The sequence below is a fragment of the Tyto alba genome, unplaced genomic scaffold (assembly GCF_018691265.1).
Source record: "Tyto alba isolate M040663 unplaced genomic scaffold, T.alba_DEE_v4.0 Super-Scaffold_7, whole genome shotgun sequence".
Classification (NCBI taxonomy): Eukaryota; Metazoa; Chordata; class Aves; order Strigiformes; family Tytonidae; genus Tyto; species Tyto alba.
Window position 1 is genome coordinate 21240012 of NW_024881328.1, and position 14579 is coordinate 21254590.

At 34.1% G+C, this 14579-nt stretch overlaps 1 protein-coding gene across 5 annotated transcripts in view; it reads left to right on the plus strand.

The window, feature by feature from the left end:
- LOC104356915 (sodium channel protein type 2 subunit alpha) overlaps positions 1-14579 on the plus strand; it is a 79138-nt gene that overhangs the window by 23900 nt on the left and 40659 nt on the right. For 3 of the 5 annotated variants that reach the window (XM_033007861.2, XM_033007864.2, XM_033007862.2), the window contains exons 3-11: positions 833-951; positions 3499-3588; positions 5340-5468; positions 6150-6241; positions 7127-7399; positions 10870-10933; positions 11503-11644; positions 12427-12633; positions 14101-14391. In XM_033007861.2, the coding sequence (XP_032863752.2) occupies positions 833-951; positions 3499-3588; positions 5340-5468; positions 6150-6241; positions 7127-7399; positions 10870-10933; positions 11503-11644; positions 12427-12633; positions 14101-14391 (1407 nt within the window). Of the gene's footprint in view, positions 1-832; positions 952-3498; positions 3589-5339; positions 5469-5961; positions 6054-6149; positions 6242-7126; positions 7400-10869; positions 10934-11502; positions 11645-12426; positions 12634-14100; positions 14392-14579 lie in introns of all 5 variants that reach the window. The other 2 variants (XM_033007863.2, XM_033007865.2) reach the window with 1 other exon arrangement.

The following is a 14579-nucleotide window of genomic DNA, read 5'->3' on the forward strand; positions in this document are numbered from 1 at the left end:
GGAATTTCCCCAAATGCATGGAAATCTAAGTAATTTAAAAACTAGCTGCATGTTAAGTAAGGGCTTTATTCTTCTTTATTTCCCAGGTTTTAAGAAAATTACTAGATTTATAAACACTTGTTAAGATGTTGGTAATACGCATGAGTTACTGCTGAAACTGGAGAGAGTGAAAATACATGGATTATTAAATCTGTATTAGGTAAAACTAAAGTATGACATAAGAAAAATAGAATTGCAGGTATGAAACTCTCACAAGTGATAGGTGAAAAGAGAAGCAATACATTATTATTTTCTTAGAGTACAGCGTTAGTGTTGTGTTGAAAAACTGGTTATTGAACACTCAATTTCCTGGTTTTCAAGATCACTGTTGAAATGTAGATCACTGTAGTACTATTGTCTTAGTACTTTGATGTGATAATTAATGCTGGTTATTTGTTTCAGGGAATGTTGACATTTTAATGGCTCTCATTTTTTTTAATGTTACATACCTCACTGTATAGATTATATGGTTCAAAAAGTATACTAATTCTTCAAATATTACATACATTTGTACCTTATATACCTGTCTTTGTTTTCTAGCTAGCAATATCAGGATTACTTACGATTTCTAAATAAACATATTCAAGTGTTTTCATGCATTTATATTTATAGTAATTTGGCTGGACTCTGCTATGTGTGAATTGGACAAGGGGATTGTGTTTCTGGAGGATGTGTACATGGAAGAAGAGTTTGACCAAATATGATTAGTGATGAAATGAAAATTTTTCTGGGTTTGAATTTGTAACTTGGTGTCTTTTAAATGTTATTTTTTATTCTGTGTTTCTTTTCCCAGACCTTTATAGTATTGAATAAAGGGAAGGCAATATTCCGATTCAGTGCCACCTCTGCCCTGTACATGTTAACTCCTTTCAATCCTCTTAGAAAAATAGCTATTAAGATTTTGGTACATTCATATCCTTTTCAAGTGGTTAGTTTAAAACTGTAGTGAATGAGATGTTACTTAGTATTTAAATAATTCTCTGACACCTGTCCAAGTATCAATATGATCTATAGTGCTTTGTCCTTCTCTCTACTATTTCTGTCTTTTTCTTATTCCCTTTTTGCATTTGTGTTCATTGCTGGATCTTAATATAGTAATATCAGAAGCCAGACAATCAGTCATTGTCCTTTACAATTTCTTCCGGTGTCTTTTTGCTTCCCCTACCTATTTTTGCCTTTCCTCTTATTTTTCCTGTAATCACCACATCTTTTTTAATCTTTTCCCCTCCTCCACATTTTTCATAAACTGCAGATATATTTCTCAAAATACTTTCAGTTCTTCACTGACACTTTGTGTTAAAAATCAAATCTTTGATCCCAGGTTTGTGCTTCCATGAATATTTAGTGAAAATATGGTATCATTATTCCTTTTCATTTTCTGATTCAGATCACAGTTGCAGAAAGATAGGTTGATAAAACGGCTTAGGTTTCTTTTTTTATTATACGTTCTCAGTCCTGTATGTATCTTACCTATCTATTTTATTTCTTGATCATTATTGCATTATGCACTCATAATCCTGTAGGTGTTTTATTATCAGCCTTCACGTAGGTCATGAGTATTACACATTGAAGGTAGAGATTTGCAAAGCTAAATGGTCATAATGACTTATCTATTAGTTTGTCCTTTTCAGTGTTTTGATAGCTGACTATAGTAGGCATGCCACTGGTCTGATCCCAAACACTGATAGGAGCAATGAGGGCACTGACTTCAGCAATTCTGCTTACTTAAGGAACAAATACAAATGTTTGGAAACTTACATTTTACAAGAGTCTAACATAAGCACACTGAAAGTAGTTTTGTGTGTAGCATTACATATAGGGATCCTAAGATCATGTAGAATAAGTCCTGAAAGGATTTTTTTCTATCTTGGTATAATGGAAGTTTGATAATTACAATGGTTGTTATGTGTTGGATGTTGTTATCAGTGGCTGACCTACAAATTCCTTCAGAATCAGTCATGACACTACATTGCCTGTTTTGTGTTTGTTTGCTACAGGTGTCACTACACATAATTATTTGTCAATTATATGACACTCCTTAGCATGTTATAGGGCATTATTCAATTACACGGAATAATGGAAGATCATGGGACTGAGATGGTGGTGAAGAGCCAGAGGCACCAAAGTCAGAATGTTAAAAAACTTTGCTTAAAATTGTGGGAAGGTATATACTAGTTATTTCTCCACTGATGAAAGAATAGTGATGATTTGCAACTCTGAGAGGACATTTCATCAAAAAGGATTTTGGAAGCCTATGTAAAATTCAGGCTTGTGAAACATGCTTACAACACATTATTTTTTTTGTTTGTTTTTTAAAATATCTTTCTTTCTTTTCTGCTCCATTCATATATGAATTACAGAGTGAGAAGCTAGATTCTGAGTAAAAGATTTGAAATCTATTTACTGAGCAGAAAACCTGAAGAACTGTTGAACTGTAATGCCACAGTTGTTTGACAGTTCAGAAGGCAGATGTATTTAACTGTTCATTAAAGTAGATGTGCAAAGAAAACTTCATGAGAGGAACCTCACATTACTTCCCATCCCATTATACTCGGATTTCTATTGAGGAGCACCGTGTGAACCTGCATTTTAGTTACAGAAGCTAAAGCTCTTCTCAAAAGCAAGCTTTGTCCTCTTTCTGGTTTTAGGTGATGGTGCCATCGTGTGGACATTTTGTCCATCATCTGTGTGGTTTCATTATGGTGTTTGTATTTTCATTTGTAAGAAGAATGTTATCAGTTGTGAGAGTGAAAGGTCGTAGATCCAGAGCAGTTCTGTTAAAATCAATGACATTATTAAATTATTTATGACTTGGGCCTGTTCTGGATTTCTTTTTAGATTTCTTTTTTTTTGAGAACATCATGTGCCTTCCCATCCACCGACATTTATATTATAAAAGCCATTTATAAAGCAAACAGTAATCAAATACTTTTCTCCCTAAAATTTCCCTATGATTTCTCTATGTGATAACTAGCTTTCAATATGTGTGTTATGATGATACATAAAAACATTGATACATGCCAAATTTTATGGTGAAAAATTAAAGAAGAAAGGTGAAGAAAATTTATTTTTCCTCATTTTGTATGCATGAAGTAGATCAGATTTGTCTAGATCATCCAAACCAAATGGGTTTTGTGTTATTCCACTAAGTTAGAAGGTACTACTTCAAACTTACACATTTTTATTCAAAAGAAAAGTCATCTAAGGTCTTCTTAAAATTAAGGGTTGGGATATTTTTCTATATCTTTCAGATTTTCTAATTTTTAGTATGTGATTGTTCTCTTTTAGCTATAAAGCAGTGACTGTGGAAGATTTAACATATTCTGGGATTTTCCCTTAGTGTTAACAGAGCAGTGGAGGGATAAATAGCTCTGATAGTGGAAATCTGCCAAAGCAGCATGTTATTTGATACTCTTTTTATGAGATTTTCTGGCTTACATTCCTTAACTCTTAACCTACATTATTCAGCATGCTTATCATGTGCACTATTTTGACCAACTGTGTATTTATGACCATGAGTAACCCTCCAGACTGGACAAAGAATGTAGAGTAAGTTAAATGGATTTTCTTTGAATAATATTTGTTAATCTGAAATAAACTGCTGTAAATTATTTTCTGTTAGGATGGCATCCATTGGCAGCAGCTACCTTGTTGGCATATCCTTTCAACAGCTATTCTGATGGTAGTTTCTTCTGTGTAATATCAAATACGTATATCTTGCAACACTTGCCCCATTACAAGTTGTTCAGTGTCAATCCTCTGTTTGCAGTACTAAATGAGGAATGTAAGAAATGAAGCTAGTCCTCTAACCATGCACAGAAGTCCATTATAAATATTTTCCACTGCATTTTATGTTACGTCTGTGCAAGAATGCAGAGAAATAGTCTCTTCTATCTCTATTGCAATAACCGTTACAGATAAAGGGATTGTCCAATGGATGGCTATGTTCACCATAGTGCAGCTTTGCTTTACTAAAGACAATCTAACACTGGAAAGCTTGTATAAAAAACAAGCTATTAAAAAAGCGCTTAAGATTATTCTTCCCATAGGAAGAGAAAAGGTCCAATATGATGTCGACTGCTTGGTGCTGATACACAACTGGTACATATTTTGTGATGGTTCTAAGGCTGTAGACCACAGTGTAAAACACTGCTCTTCATGGTGCTTCGTTATTGCAACAGCATATTTTGCTTCTGTTGCTTCTTCATTCTTAACTGCTTTGGATGACACATGCATGTTTAATCTTCACTAACGAAAAGTGGAATTGCGGGACTATTCAAGTCAGTGGAGGCATTCTAGTTTTGAGTTCCATATGAACATATATGTATTCAGGATGTCTAGTGTATAGTAAATATTTATGAATAAAGGTAGCTAACGAATATTTCTTCATGTTATTATATTGTGCTATTTAGATATACAAAAAAAGTCCTCATCTTTTGAATAAATTTATGCAGGAAAGAAATTTTTTAGCAATTCACTACATTTTAGAAAAAATTCACATTGGAAAATTGGTTTCAGGTTGACTCAAATCTGAAAACAAGTTCAAGCCTTTTAAGCAGTTTAATTTGAATTCTTTTCCATTAAAGATATAAATGAAACTAAATTTCAAGATGATACCATTTCGAGATAGAAAAAAGAAATGACTCAGAATGCCAGAATTAAATATTTTTATTTTTTACATTTCAACCATGTGTTTTAGTCAAAATGAATAGCTGAATTTTATTGGCATTTGTAAAGATATTTGGTTGTTCTTACACAGGATTTTGCATCTGAAAACTCTGATTTCATTCCAGTACTATGCTTGTCTTGCTGAAGGTAAAGTACTGGATACACCTACTCTGTAACAAAGTCAATCAGGAGTGCTGAGGATTGGCACATTGCCAGCTCATGGTACTAAGCAACATCTCAGAATAAAAATAATGTTGAAGAAAGAAATTTTTAGTCTGGAAGCAACTTCTGAAATCCTAACATAATCCATCTGCGTGCTTTGTTATAACATGAATTCAGACTGGACATAAAAATGCACCAATGAAGAAACCGGGAATTTTGCAACTGTCTCATTGGAACAGATTATAGAATTTGAACTTAACCTATGGGTTGTCATTTAGTCTTTTAATCATAATCTGATTCCTCCTTCCCTATGGTATAAATTCTGCAGATGTTTAAACCTGGTTTTAACTTTCATTAAATTCTTACGCCACTTAAAGAAAAGAAAATGAGAATAAAGCAACTAGAGAGCATAACGTGTAAAGATAACGTGTGTGTGTTTCTATAAACTTTGTCTTGCATATTTTCCTCAGATACACATTCACGGGAATTTATACCTTTGAATCACTTATTAAAATTCTTGCAAGGGGCTTCTGTTTAGAAGATTTTACATTTCTTCGAGACCCATGGAATTGGCTAGATTTCACTGTCATTACATTTGCGTAAGTCTTCTACTTTTATTTTTTATAAAAAAAAAATATATCTGATAGCATGAAATTAGTGACTAAAAATTGCCTCATGTTTTGTCAGCCAGAACATTTGGAGCCTGGACTTCCTGCAGTTTCAATATGTTTCTTCTACCTCTTTTACACATTTTAGTATTTCTAACTAAGCATGTGCTGCAGAGGCCAGCATGGTGTGCCAGCCCATTAGGATTGTGAATTCCATCAGCCTGAACTGTTCATATCCCGTCTCCTTTCTGCATACCAGAATTAAAGGAATCCTTTTGACTCCTGCTATAAGCTGACCAAATTAGGTTTCAAACATCAAGTCAATATGTTTTTTTTTTGATAAAACTTAGTTTAATTTTATGGCCAGAAGCATATTTACAGCACAGGCAAAATAGAGTGAAGGGTGAAGAGGTCTTGATCAAAGACCCAAGCAAATAGGATAAAATCTGCCTCAATTCTGAGTAACTGTGATTTAATCCTACAGGTATGTAACAGAATTTGTAAACCTAGGCAATGTTTCAGCTCTTCGAACTTTCAGAGTATTGAGAGCTTTGAAAACTATTTCTGTAATTCCAGGTAAGAAGTAGTTGGTGTAAGGTGTTAGGCCCCTCGTATCTCCAACTGTTATTTGTGTGCTGTCATTGTGTTTGTGTGTGAACTCCCCTATTACAGATATGTGACAGAGTTTGTGGACCTGGGCAATGTCTCAGCGTTGAGAACATTCAGAGTTCTCCGAGCTTTGAAAACAATATCAGTCATTCCAGGTGAGAGCTAGGTTAAACACTGAGGCTGACTTTTGTTCTACAAAGGCTGTACTCATGTTTTTAAAGCATAAGCCTTGTTTGCTACACATTGTTAACAAAATAAAAAAGCAGGAATCAAGACATGTAATTTTATTTAAATTGATTCTTGCTTTTCTTACATTAGTTGCATTTTCAAAAAAATCAGCCTTTGAGTTTAACAAATTCTTGCATGAGATATTTGCAGTAAACAGCCTATGTGATTTGCATCTGATGACATCAAGCTTTCCTTTACATGTTTTAAATACAAGTTAATTTTAAGCTTTCATACTGATGCAAATTTTATCATTTATTGCAGGCACTTGATATAGCAACTTAATTCAGTTTTAAGTCATGTGTAAAAAAATTAAAGAATAGCATGGGCCATGCATGGGGTATTGTTTTAAAGATGTCTTTCTTCTCCAAACCATCACCCCTCTTATATTGTAAGAAGATTATTATGATATTATTCAAATATAATGTCTTTATAATGGGTTTACTGATGCAGAATATTTTTTAAAAGGTTCATATAAGAAAGGTTTGGGCAAGAAGCATCAGCAAAAGCAAACGAAGCTTTTCTATGTAGGGTTGAGATATAGCATGAATAATAAAATCACTTGTTTTGGCATAAACTATGCATTTGGTATTATCTACTTTTTATTTCTGTACACTATAAAGTAAGCATAAACTTATAGCTTTTCATTCATCTTCATGAGTAACAAGGCTTGTCATGAAAATTATTATCACAAATATTAGACTTATTTAGTTGACATTTTGCATGAAATCTTTATCTTATCAGGAAAAATCACATGATTTTGTGTGTGTTTAGTATCTGTTTAACATCATAATAAAAATATTTTCTCTTTGCAGGGTTGAAGACTATCGTGGGAGCCCTAATTCAGTCTGTGAAGAAGCTCTCGGACGTAATGATCCTGACTGTGTTTTGTCTGAGTGTATTTGCACTGATAGGGCTGCAGCTGTTCATGGGCAACTTGAGGAATAAATGCCTGCAGTGGCCTCCAGACAATTCTACTTTTGAAACAACTGTTATTTCCTACTTTAATAGCTCTATAGGTGAAAATGGTACATTTATTAATACAACAATGACTACATTTAACTGGGATGAGTACATCGAAGACAGAAGTAAGAGTTAATTATATCATTACTTCATTGATTTTCTGGAATTCTTTTAAACAGATAGAAAAGCTTCAGTATCTTCCCATTGCATTTAAAATGGTGTAATCTGGCCAAGAGACATAAAAGACTACATTTTGTGTAGTAAATAAAAGAAGAGATATAATGTAGTTTAACATACTCATAATACTGCACAGGGGACTAAAATACCTTTTTACCTTTTACTGAATATAACTTCTAGAGAAAATTCACATTGCAGCACAAAGCAGAATTTTCCGTGCTAGCTTCAAGCTTCCTGAAATAGTGTGACAGTCTTAATATGAGATCTGAAATTGTATAGCTACCCAGTATCATAAATCCACATTTGAACATCTGTTAGCTTGTGAATCCTTCCACAGCAAGTAAATGCAGCTGTGTTGTTTCTTCTGGAATTTGATGAGTGTCTGCACCACACTCCCTTGCACAGCACATACATGACTTTATAAACCCGATGGTTCTTATTCTAGCAAAATAAGAACTGGATTCCATATTAGGTATCTTTTAATTTGTTTCTTATCTGTAGAAAATCAAGACATTACCATTTTGGCCTCCTTTGTACGTCATAATGCAGTATTTTCACTCTTTCAGGTAGTGTCACTACTGTGTTAACAAAAATCATTTTAAAATTCAGATAGAACAAGTCTGAACATATCTATAGTAGATTGCTGTTCTGTCTTTCATAATGGTAAATAACTTAGGTCTTTCCTACTTACCTGCTCTGTCCCTTTTATTTATTTTTTTTAGTGTATTTAGGGTTTTAACTTAATAATTAGGCATAATCTTAGGGTTTTTTATAAAGTCTGTATAAATGTTGTAATTGATGCCTGTATCACTGTTAGGAAACCTCAGTTTAAACAGCTAAATGCTTTTGGATCCAAGTCTCATTGCCTTATAATCTTTTAATATACTTATCATCTCAGCATGCTTGTATTATAGAAATATCATCTTGGAGAGTATTTTGGATGATAACCTTTTCTTAAAAACGTCTGAAGAACAGATTCCATTCCATTCCATTCCCCTTTAGCTGCTTCTGGTACTGCATCACACAAACAGATTTTATCTAAAAATCTAACCTATATTTTCCTAATTTCAGGTAGAATTTATTACTACTACTCTTGTGGTTTTAGAAATAATATAATCATACACTATATTAGTCTTTATGATACTTTAAAACTTTTAGCATCTTTATGTCTGCTATTTTCTAAACCAAGCAATCCTGGTTTCTGTTTTGTATTTTCTATACCTGTTTCCACGTTTTTTTTTTTTTTTTTTAATTTTTTGGACTCTTTCCAATTAGTTTGGGATTTTGGTTTTACTTTTTTGTTTGTTTGTATGTTTTTTGTTATGATTTTTCTCTGGGTTTTTTTAATGAGATGCTCAAATCTGGTACTTACTCCTATAATAAAGGTACAAATTAGAAGGCATTACCTCATGCCATATACGCAACATTGCTTTCAACACATCTCAAAATGACATCATTTTTATATCAGCACTGCATTGTTGATTCACAGTCAACTTTCAGTTCGTGACAGTCATTGCATCTTTCTGTACAGTAGTGGCTGTGGCTAGATCCTGTCTGTTTTGCATTTACGTATTTGATTTTGCCTTGTCAACTGTAGCAATTTGCACTTGTCTCTGTTGAAATAAATCCAATTGCTTTTGGACCAGCTTGTCAGTTTGTAAAGGTCATTCTAAATTTCAATCATTTTCTCTCCTAGCTTGATGTCTTCAGAATACTTGATGCATTTTTTCTATTATTTCATATCTTGAGTTGGTAATGAAACTTGTTATGAAAACAGTGTATACCACAGGTCCCTGGAGGATCTTCAGAAAGATGCCCTTATGAATTGACACTGGGCCACTGGCGACTGCTCTCTGAGAATCTTTCTTTAAGTATTTTGTGAAGATCTCATCCAGAATATATCTCCTTAATTTGCTTATGAAAGTGTCATGTAGGACTTGTACCCATGATGTTATCCTGTTAAGTTGGCAGGAGACAGGAATAGTTTTATATATGGCATCTTTTTTTAGAAACTTCTATTGACTATTTATATTACTTTATCATTAATCTTTGTATTGAAAAATTTATTATTTAAATGTTTTCCAAAATTGTGGGCTGAGAGTTGAGCTGACTGGATGGTTTAACTGGATCCTTTGCTTACTAAAGGAGCAGCTGTGCCACATAAGAATGTGAATTAGAACAAGAGACTATTTTGAAAATCCAGCTTGGAGCCTATCTGCATCTTTAAACTTTTTAAACTTTTTAAGGAGGGGTTAGTTCGCTCACAGGGCATGCCTATGTGAGCACTGGAATGTCTGAAAATCCACTGTTTTCTTATCTGATATCTGAGAATAGATTGCAGGTACATAAGTTATGCACATAATCTCTCTCTTTTTAAAATAAGCATATTTTATGCTGTCTCTCTCGTATACTGGTGGTGACAGAGTAGAAGCAGTCAAGAGGAGCTGGTTGCAATTCCCTGCTTGTCTCTTTAGCATTAGCCCTCAGTTAGTTCATGCCAGCTAAGCTCATCCATGCCAGCTGGCAGTGAATCTCAAGGAACCATCTGCTTCCTGGGAACAGCCAGAACATACCTAATTTTGGCAACTTTAGCTTAATATGCCACCTGACCCAAAAACCTCCACTAGAGATTCTCATTTTACCATAAGAATCCCAAAATAGGAATTGATGGCAAATTGGTTTTCCCTTTCTGCCTCAAAGCAGAACAAAGAAAATAAAAGAATGTGCTGGGGGCTTTTAAGATTTCTATCTCCTCAAGTTATATTTTACCTCATTTTAATAGCCTACTAAAAAATGCATGTAGATACTCCAAGTACATTCCTCTGCTACAGAATTTCGTGTGGTAATTTTTTGTAATGTACAATAAAACCTTGGTTTTATCCTGAGCTGATCAAGTCAAGATCCAGTTAGCAATTCCTTGTGCATGTTGTGTTATGTTTTCATGATGCAAAGATTTCAGTACTTTTTCAAGTAATATTTGGATAAAATGGTGTATAACGAATAATTATAAATTAATAACACTAAATAGTGTATATCAAAATGCATGAACAAAGGCAGGGAATCACCCTCATCCTTTGTCTCATTTTCCTGGTATGTGTTCACTCATTTGCTGACATACACAATTTAGTATGCCATTCATTGTATCCTTTTCATTTGGGTAGGTTATTAAGATTAAGCTCTACAACTACCTTTCTATTTTCTAAAGATCTAACTTCAGGACTCTCTAGAAAGTAATTTTCCTGTCAAACCAGTATTTTCCATGCTTTTTTTCATTCCTATTCACTATATATTGCAGTTAAACTGTTAATTCTGCTTATTTTTTTAAAGAGTAACAGTCTGTATCATTACTTAATTTCCATTAAATATAAATGATGTCTTTCTCATCATTCTTTTCATTTATTTTTTTTTTTAAAAACAGGTCATTTCTACTTCCTGGAAGGACAAAATGATGCTCTGCTGTGTGGCAATAGCTCTGATGCAGGGTAAGAAAACAGTCATAATTTTTCATTATGCATCAAGAAAAAATAATTAGCTACTTAGAATATGTCAGGTGGTCAACTTTAGTGTCAGCTGTACCATAGAGTTGCAAATTACTGATGTTTTGCAGTTGAAGCTATACATGAATATAACCATCTATGTCATTTGAGTTTACACAGGCACTTTCGTCAGCATCTTAGGGTAATTTTGTAAAGGTAGCCACATGAATGCTATGTGCATAAATGTTGCTGCCAGCTCGCTGACAACTGTTTATCATCAGCCATGCTAGTTGACATTCTTTTCTTGTTCTCATGAAGATGTATTGATGTGAGAAATTGTGGGGAAGGGTAGATCACTATTAGTTATATTATTAAATCATTAACATATCATTAGGAAATGGAATTAAAAATTGAAAACCAATAAGATATATATTTTTATCTTAGGTATGTAGAATAAAATTTTACTTGTACATAATTTCATTAGCAACTGGTACTCCTGAACAATTTTGTAATTTACTATAGCATATCGTAATTTAGAGTAGTTGTTAAAAATAGCATTTCCTCTTCTTTTGTAGTCAATGTCCAGAAGGATATATATGTGTGAAAGCTGGTAGAAACCCCAACTATGGCTACACAAGTTTTGATACATTCAGTTGGGCATTCTTGTCACTGTTTCGATTGATGACTCAGGACTTTTGGGAGAATCTTTACCAGCTGGTGAGGACTTATTAAAATAAACAGCACCATCACCAATACCATTACTGCATAGTTATTTTCATTCACGTGTCCCTAAGTCCCTTGGGACAGAAATCATCTTTTATTTCATATATGTAAGCTGTCTAAAACAATAGGGCCCTTGTTCATGATTTAGGTTGCTATGTGCTGCTCAAATACATAATAAAATATAGCTGCTATTTAATGAAGGTGGTTAAACATTATTCTTTATTTCACAAATGAGTAAATGATCTTAAGTTGTTAAAACTTCTTACCCAAACATGCTGTAAATAGATGCTAGTGAAATTGATTTGCATAGTACAAATATGTTGTCTTTGAAAAGGTTACATCTTGTCCCTGAACTACACATATCCTTAACCCGAAGGGCAGTGATTTTGCACAGCGTGACATTTTGTTTACGGAACTGTCTTTACGGCATTGTAGTTTGGGACTGATGAGACAAGAAGGTAAGATACTGGTTAGTGGCCCCACTACTGTTAGTTTTAAAGGCTATAGTGTAGACGTATAGTGGGGGCAGCAACTTCTGCTACAGATTCTCAAGCTACAGAAACTTATTTACCTTGACTATAGTAGATACAAAACTTGGATTTTTGCACATTTAGCCAGGATTTAATATTATTTGTATATGGAAAAAGCAACTAAATAATTTTGTGCTAACACAAAACAATCTATAATGTATTTCTAGATTATAACACAGATGCTACCATATTATGCAACAGTATTTAAAAGTCTGCTAAAAATGCGTATTATCTCTTTTTCTCCAGACACTGCGTGCTGCCGGGAAAACATACATGATATTTTTTGTTTTGGTCATTTTCCTGGGTTCTTTCTACCTGATTAACTTGATCCTGGCTGTGGTTGCCATGGCCTATGAAGAACAGAATCAGGCAACCATGGAAGAAGCAGAGCAGAAAGAAGCAGAATTTCAGCAAATGCTGGAACAACTGAAAAAGCAACAGGAAGAAGCTCAGGTATCCCTGTACAGTAAAATTCCTTCTTGCATTAATGATTGTGATCGGATGCTTTATGTCCACATATGAGAATACTTTTACTCCCCTACTGCTAACAATATATTACCTTCAGTCCTATAAATTCCTTGATTTTGCAAAGAATCTTTAATGTTTTCCATTGCACTGTTTCTGCTGGCTTGAGTGAACCTGTTAATTGTGACAACAATCATAACCAATAAGCTAAAATACTGGATTTTCAAATTGGAGATGGAAATTAACTTTTTTACTGAGCACCTGAACAAGTTTCTCAGAGTGCTTGTGGAATCACCATCCTTGGAGATAATGAAAAGCCATCTGGACATGGTTCTGGGCAGCCTTCTTTAGGTGACCCTGTCTGTGCTGGGGAGTTGGACACGATGACCTCCAGAGGTTCCTTTCCAACCTCAACCATTCTGTGATTCTGTGAAATGGAGATGGAGATGTGGGGAAAAAACTCCCAGGAATCCTGCTTATTTAAGTAACAGAAGCAAAACTATTGTAGGTGCTGTGGGAGAAATATTTTGCTTCAGCAACATTTGGCTTTTTCTACTCCTTCCCTAGCTCTCACAGCAGAAAGCTGTAGTGTTCCAGTTTTAAAGAAAACTGGAAAAAGTGGAGAGACTGGAGAAAAGGCTTCTGTGGTACAGACATCATGATTGCATACTGCTTTGAAATTCCTTTTAATTTTTTGAAGACTCTGAAATCTTTAATAGGATAATTGATAATATCTGCTTGCAATGTGGCTACACAGAGCAGTTGTTGAACTATGTCTTCCATGTAAGCACATGACTAAAGTCAGCAACAGGGTGTTTTTGTTTGTTTGGTTACTTGGTATCTGTTTTTTGGGGTTGGGTTTTTTTGTCTTTTTTTTTTTTTTTTTTTTTTTCTACAACTTGTAAATAAATGTTAATCAAATGTTCTACAAATGTTTGAAATTTCAAACAGCAACAGGTCTCTAATAGCCTGCTGTTTAACTCAAATCTCTGATTATAGTTTGGAAAACTGAGATAAACAGTGTTACACCAGATCTTTAATAGACTAGAGAGTATTCAAAATCCAGAAAAATGGTGTAAAAAAGTGTTGGTTCCTGTTAACAGGCATTTTTCCTGTCGTTTGAGCCTTGATTCCTTACTTTTACATAGTATTTCAGGTGAAAAATTCATTGCAACATATTGCTCCAATCTAAACCAGATGCTCATTAACTTGGTTCTCTGACAGCACAGTTGTCCCTTGGGCTGCTCTAACTCCTGGTTTACAGAGCAGTGGCAAATTATTGTTCCTGTGGTATTTCACAAATTATACTTCTTATGATGTGCTGGGTTCAGTGAAGTGGGATCACTGCTTTTATTTAAAAATCATTATTTTTTTAAGAGTGGCAATAAATTTAAAATAGTGAGTGGTGTGTGTTTGTATAAATGTTGTAAATTGCATATGTGCTTGTACGTATAGGCAGCAGCAGCAGCTGCAGCAGCTGACTCAAGAGATTATAGTGGAGTAGGTGGAATAGGTGGATTCTCCGAAAGTTCTTCTGAGGCATCAAAACTAAGCTCAAAGAGTGCTAAAGAGAGGAGGAATAGAAGAAAGAAAAAAAAGCAAAAAGAACAATCTGAAGGCGAGGAGAAGGATGGGGAAGAATTTCACAAATCTGAATCAGAGGACAGCATCAAAAGAAAAGGTTTCCGATTTTCCATTGAGGGGAATAGACTGACATACGAAAAGAGATTCTCTTCCCCACACCAGGTACCATAGTATTATTACCTCTTAAACACCTTTGTTGTCTGCTCATCATATAAACAAAATGCTGTAAAGGAGTTTGGTCAATTCTTGCAAAAGATACCACAGATTCTTTAATATCTTAAATCAAATTATGACCAAATTAATACTTGCAGCGAAAGATGAAACTATAAGAATTTGGGAGATTTTATTTT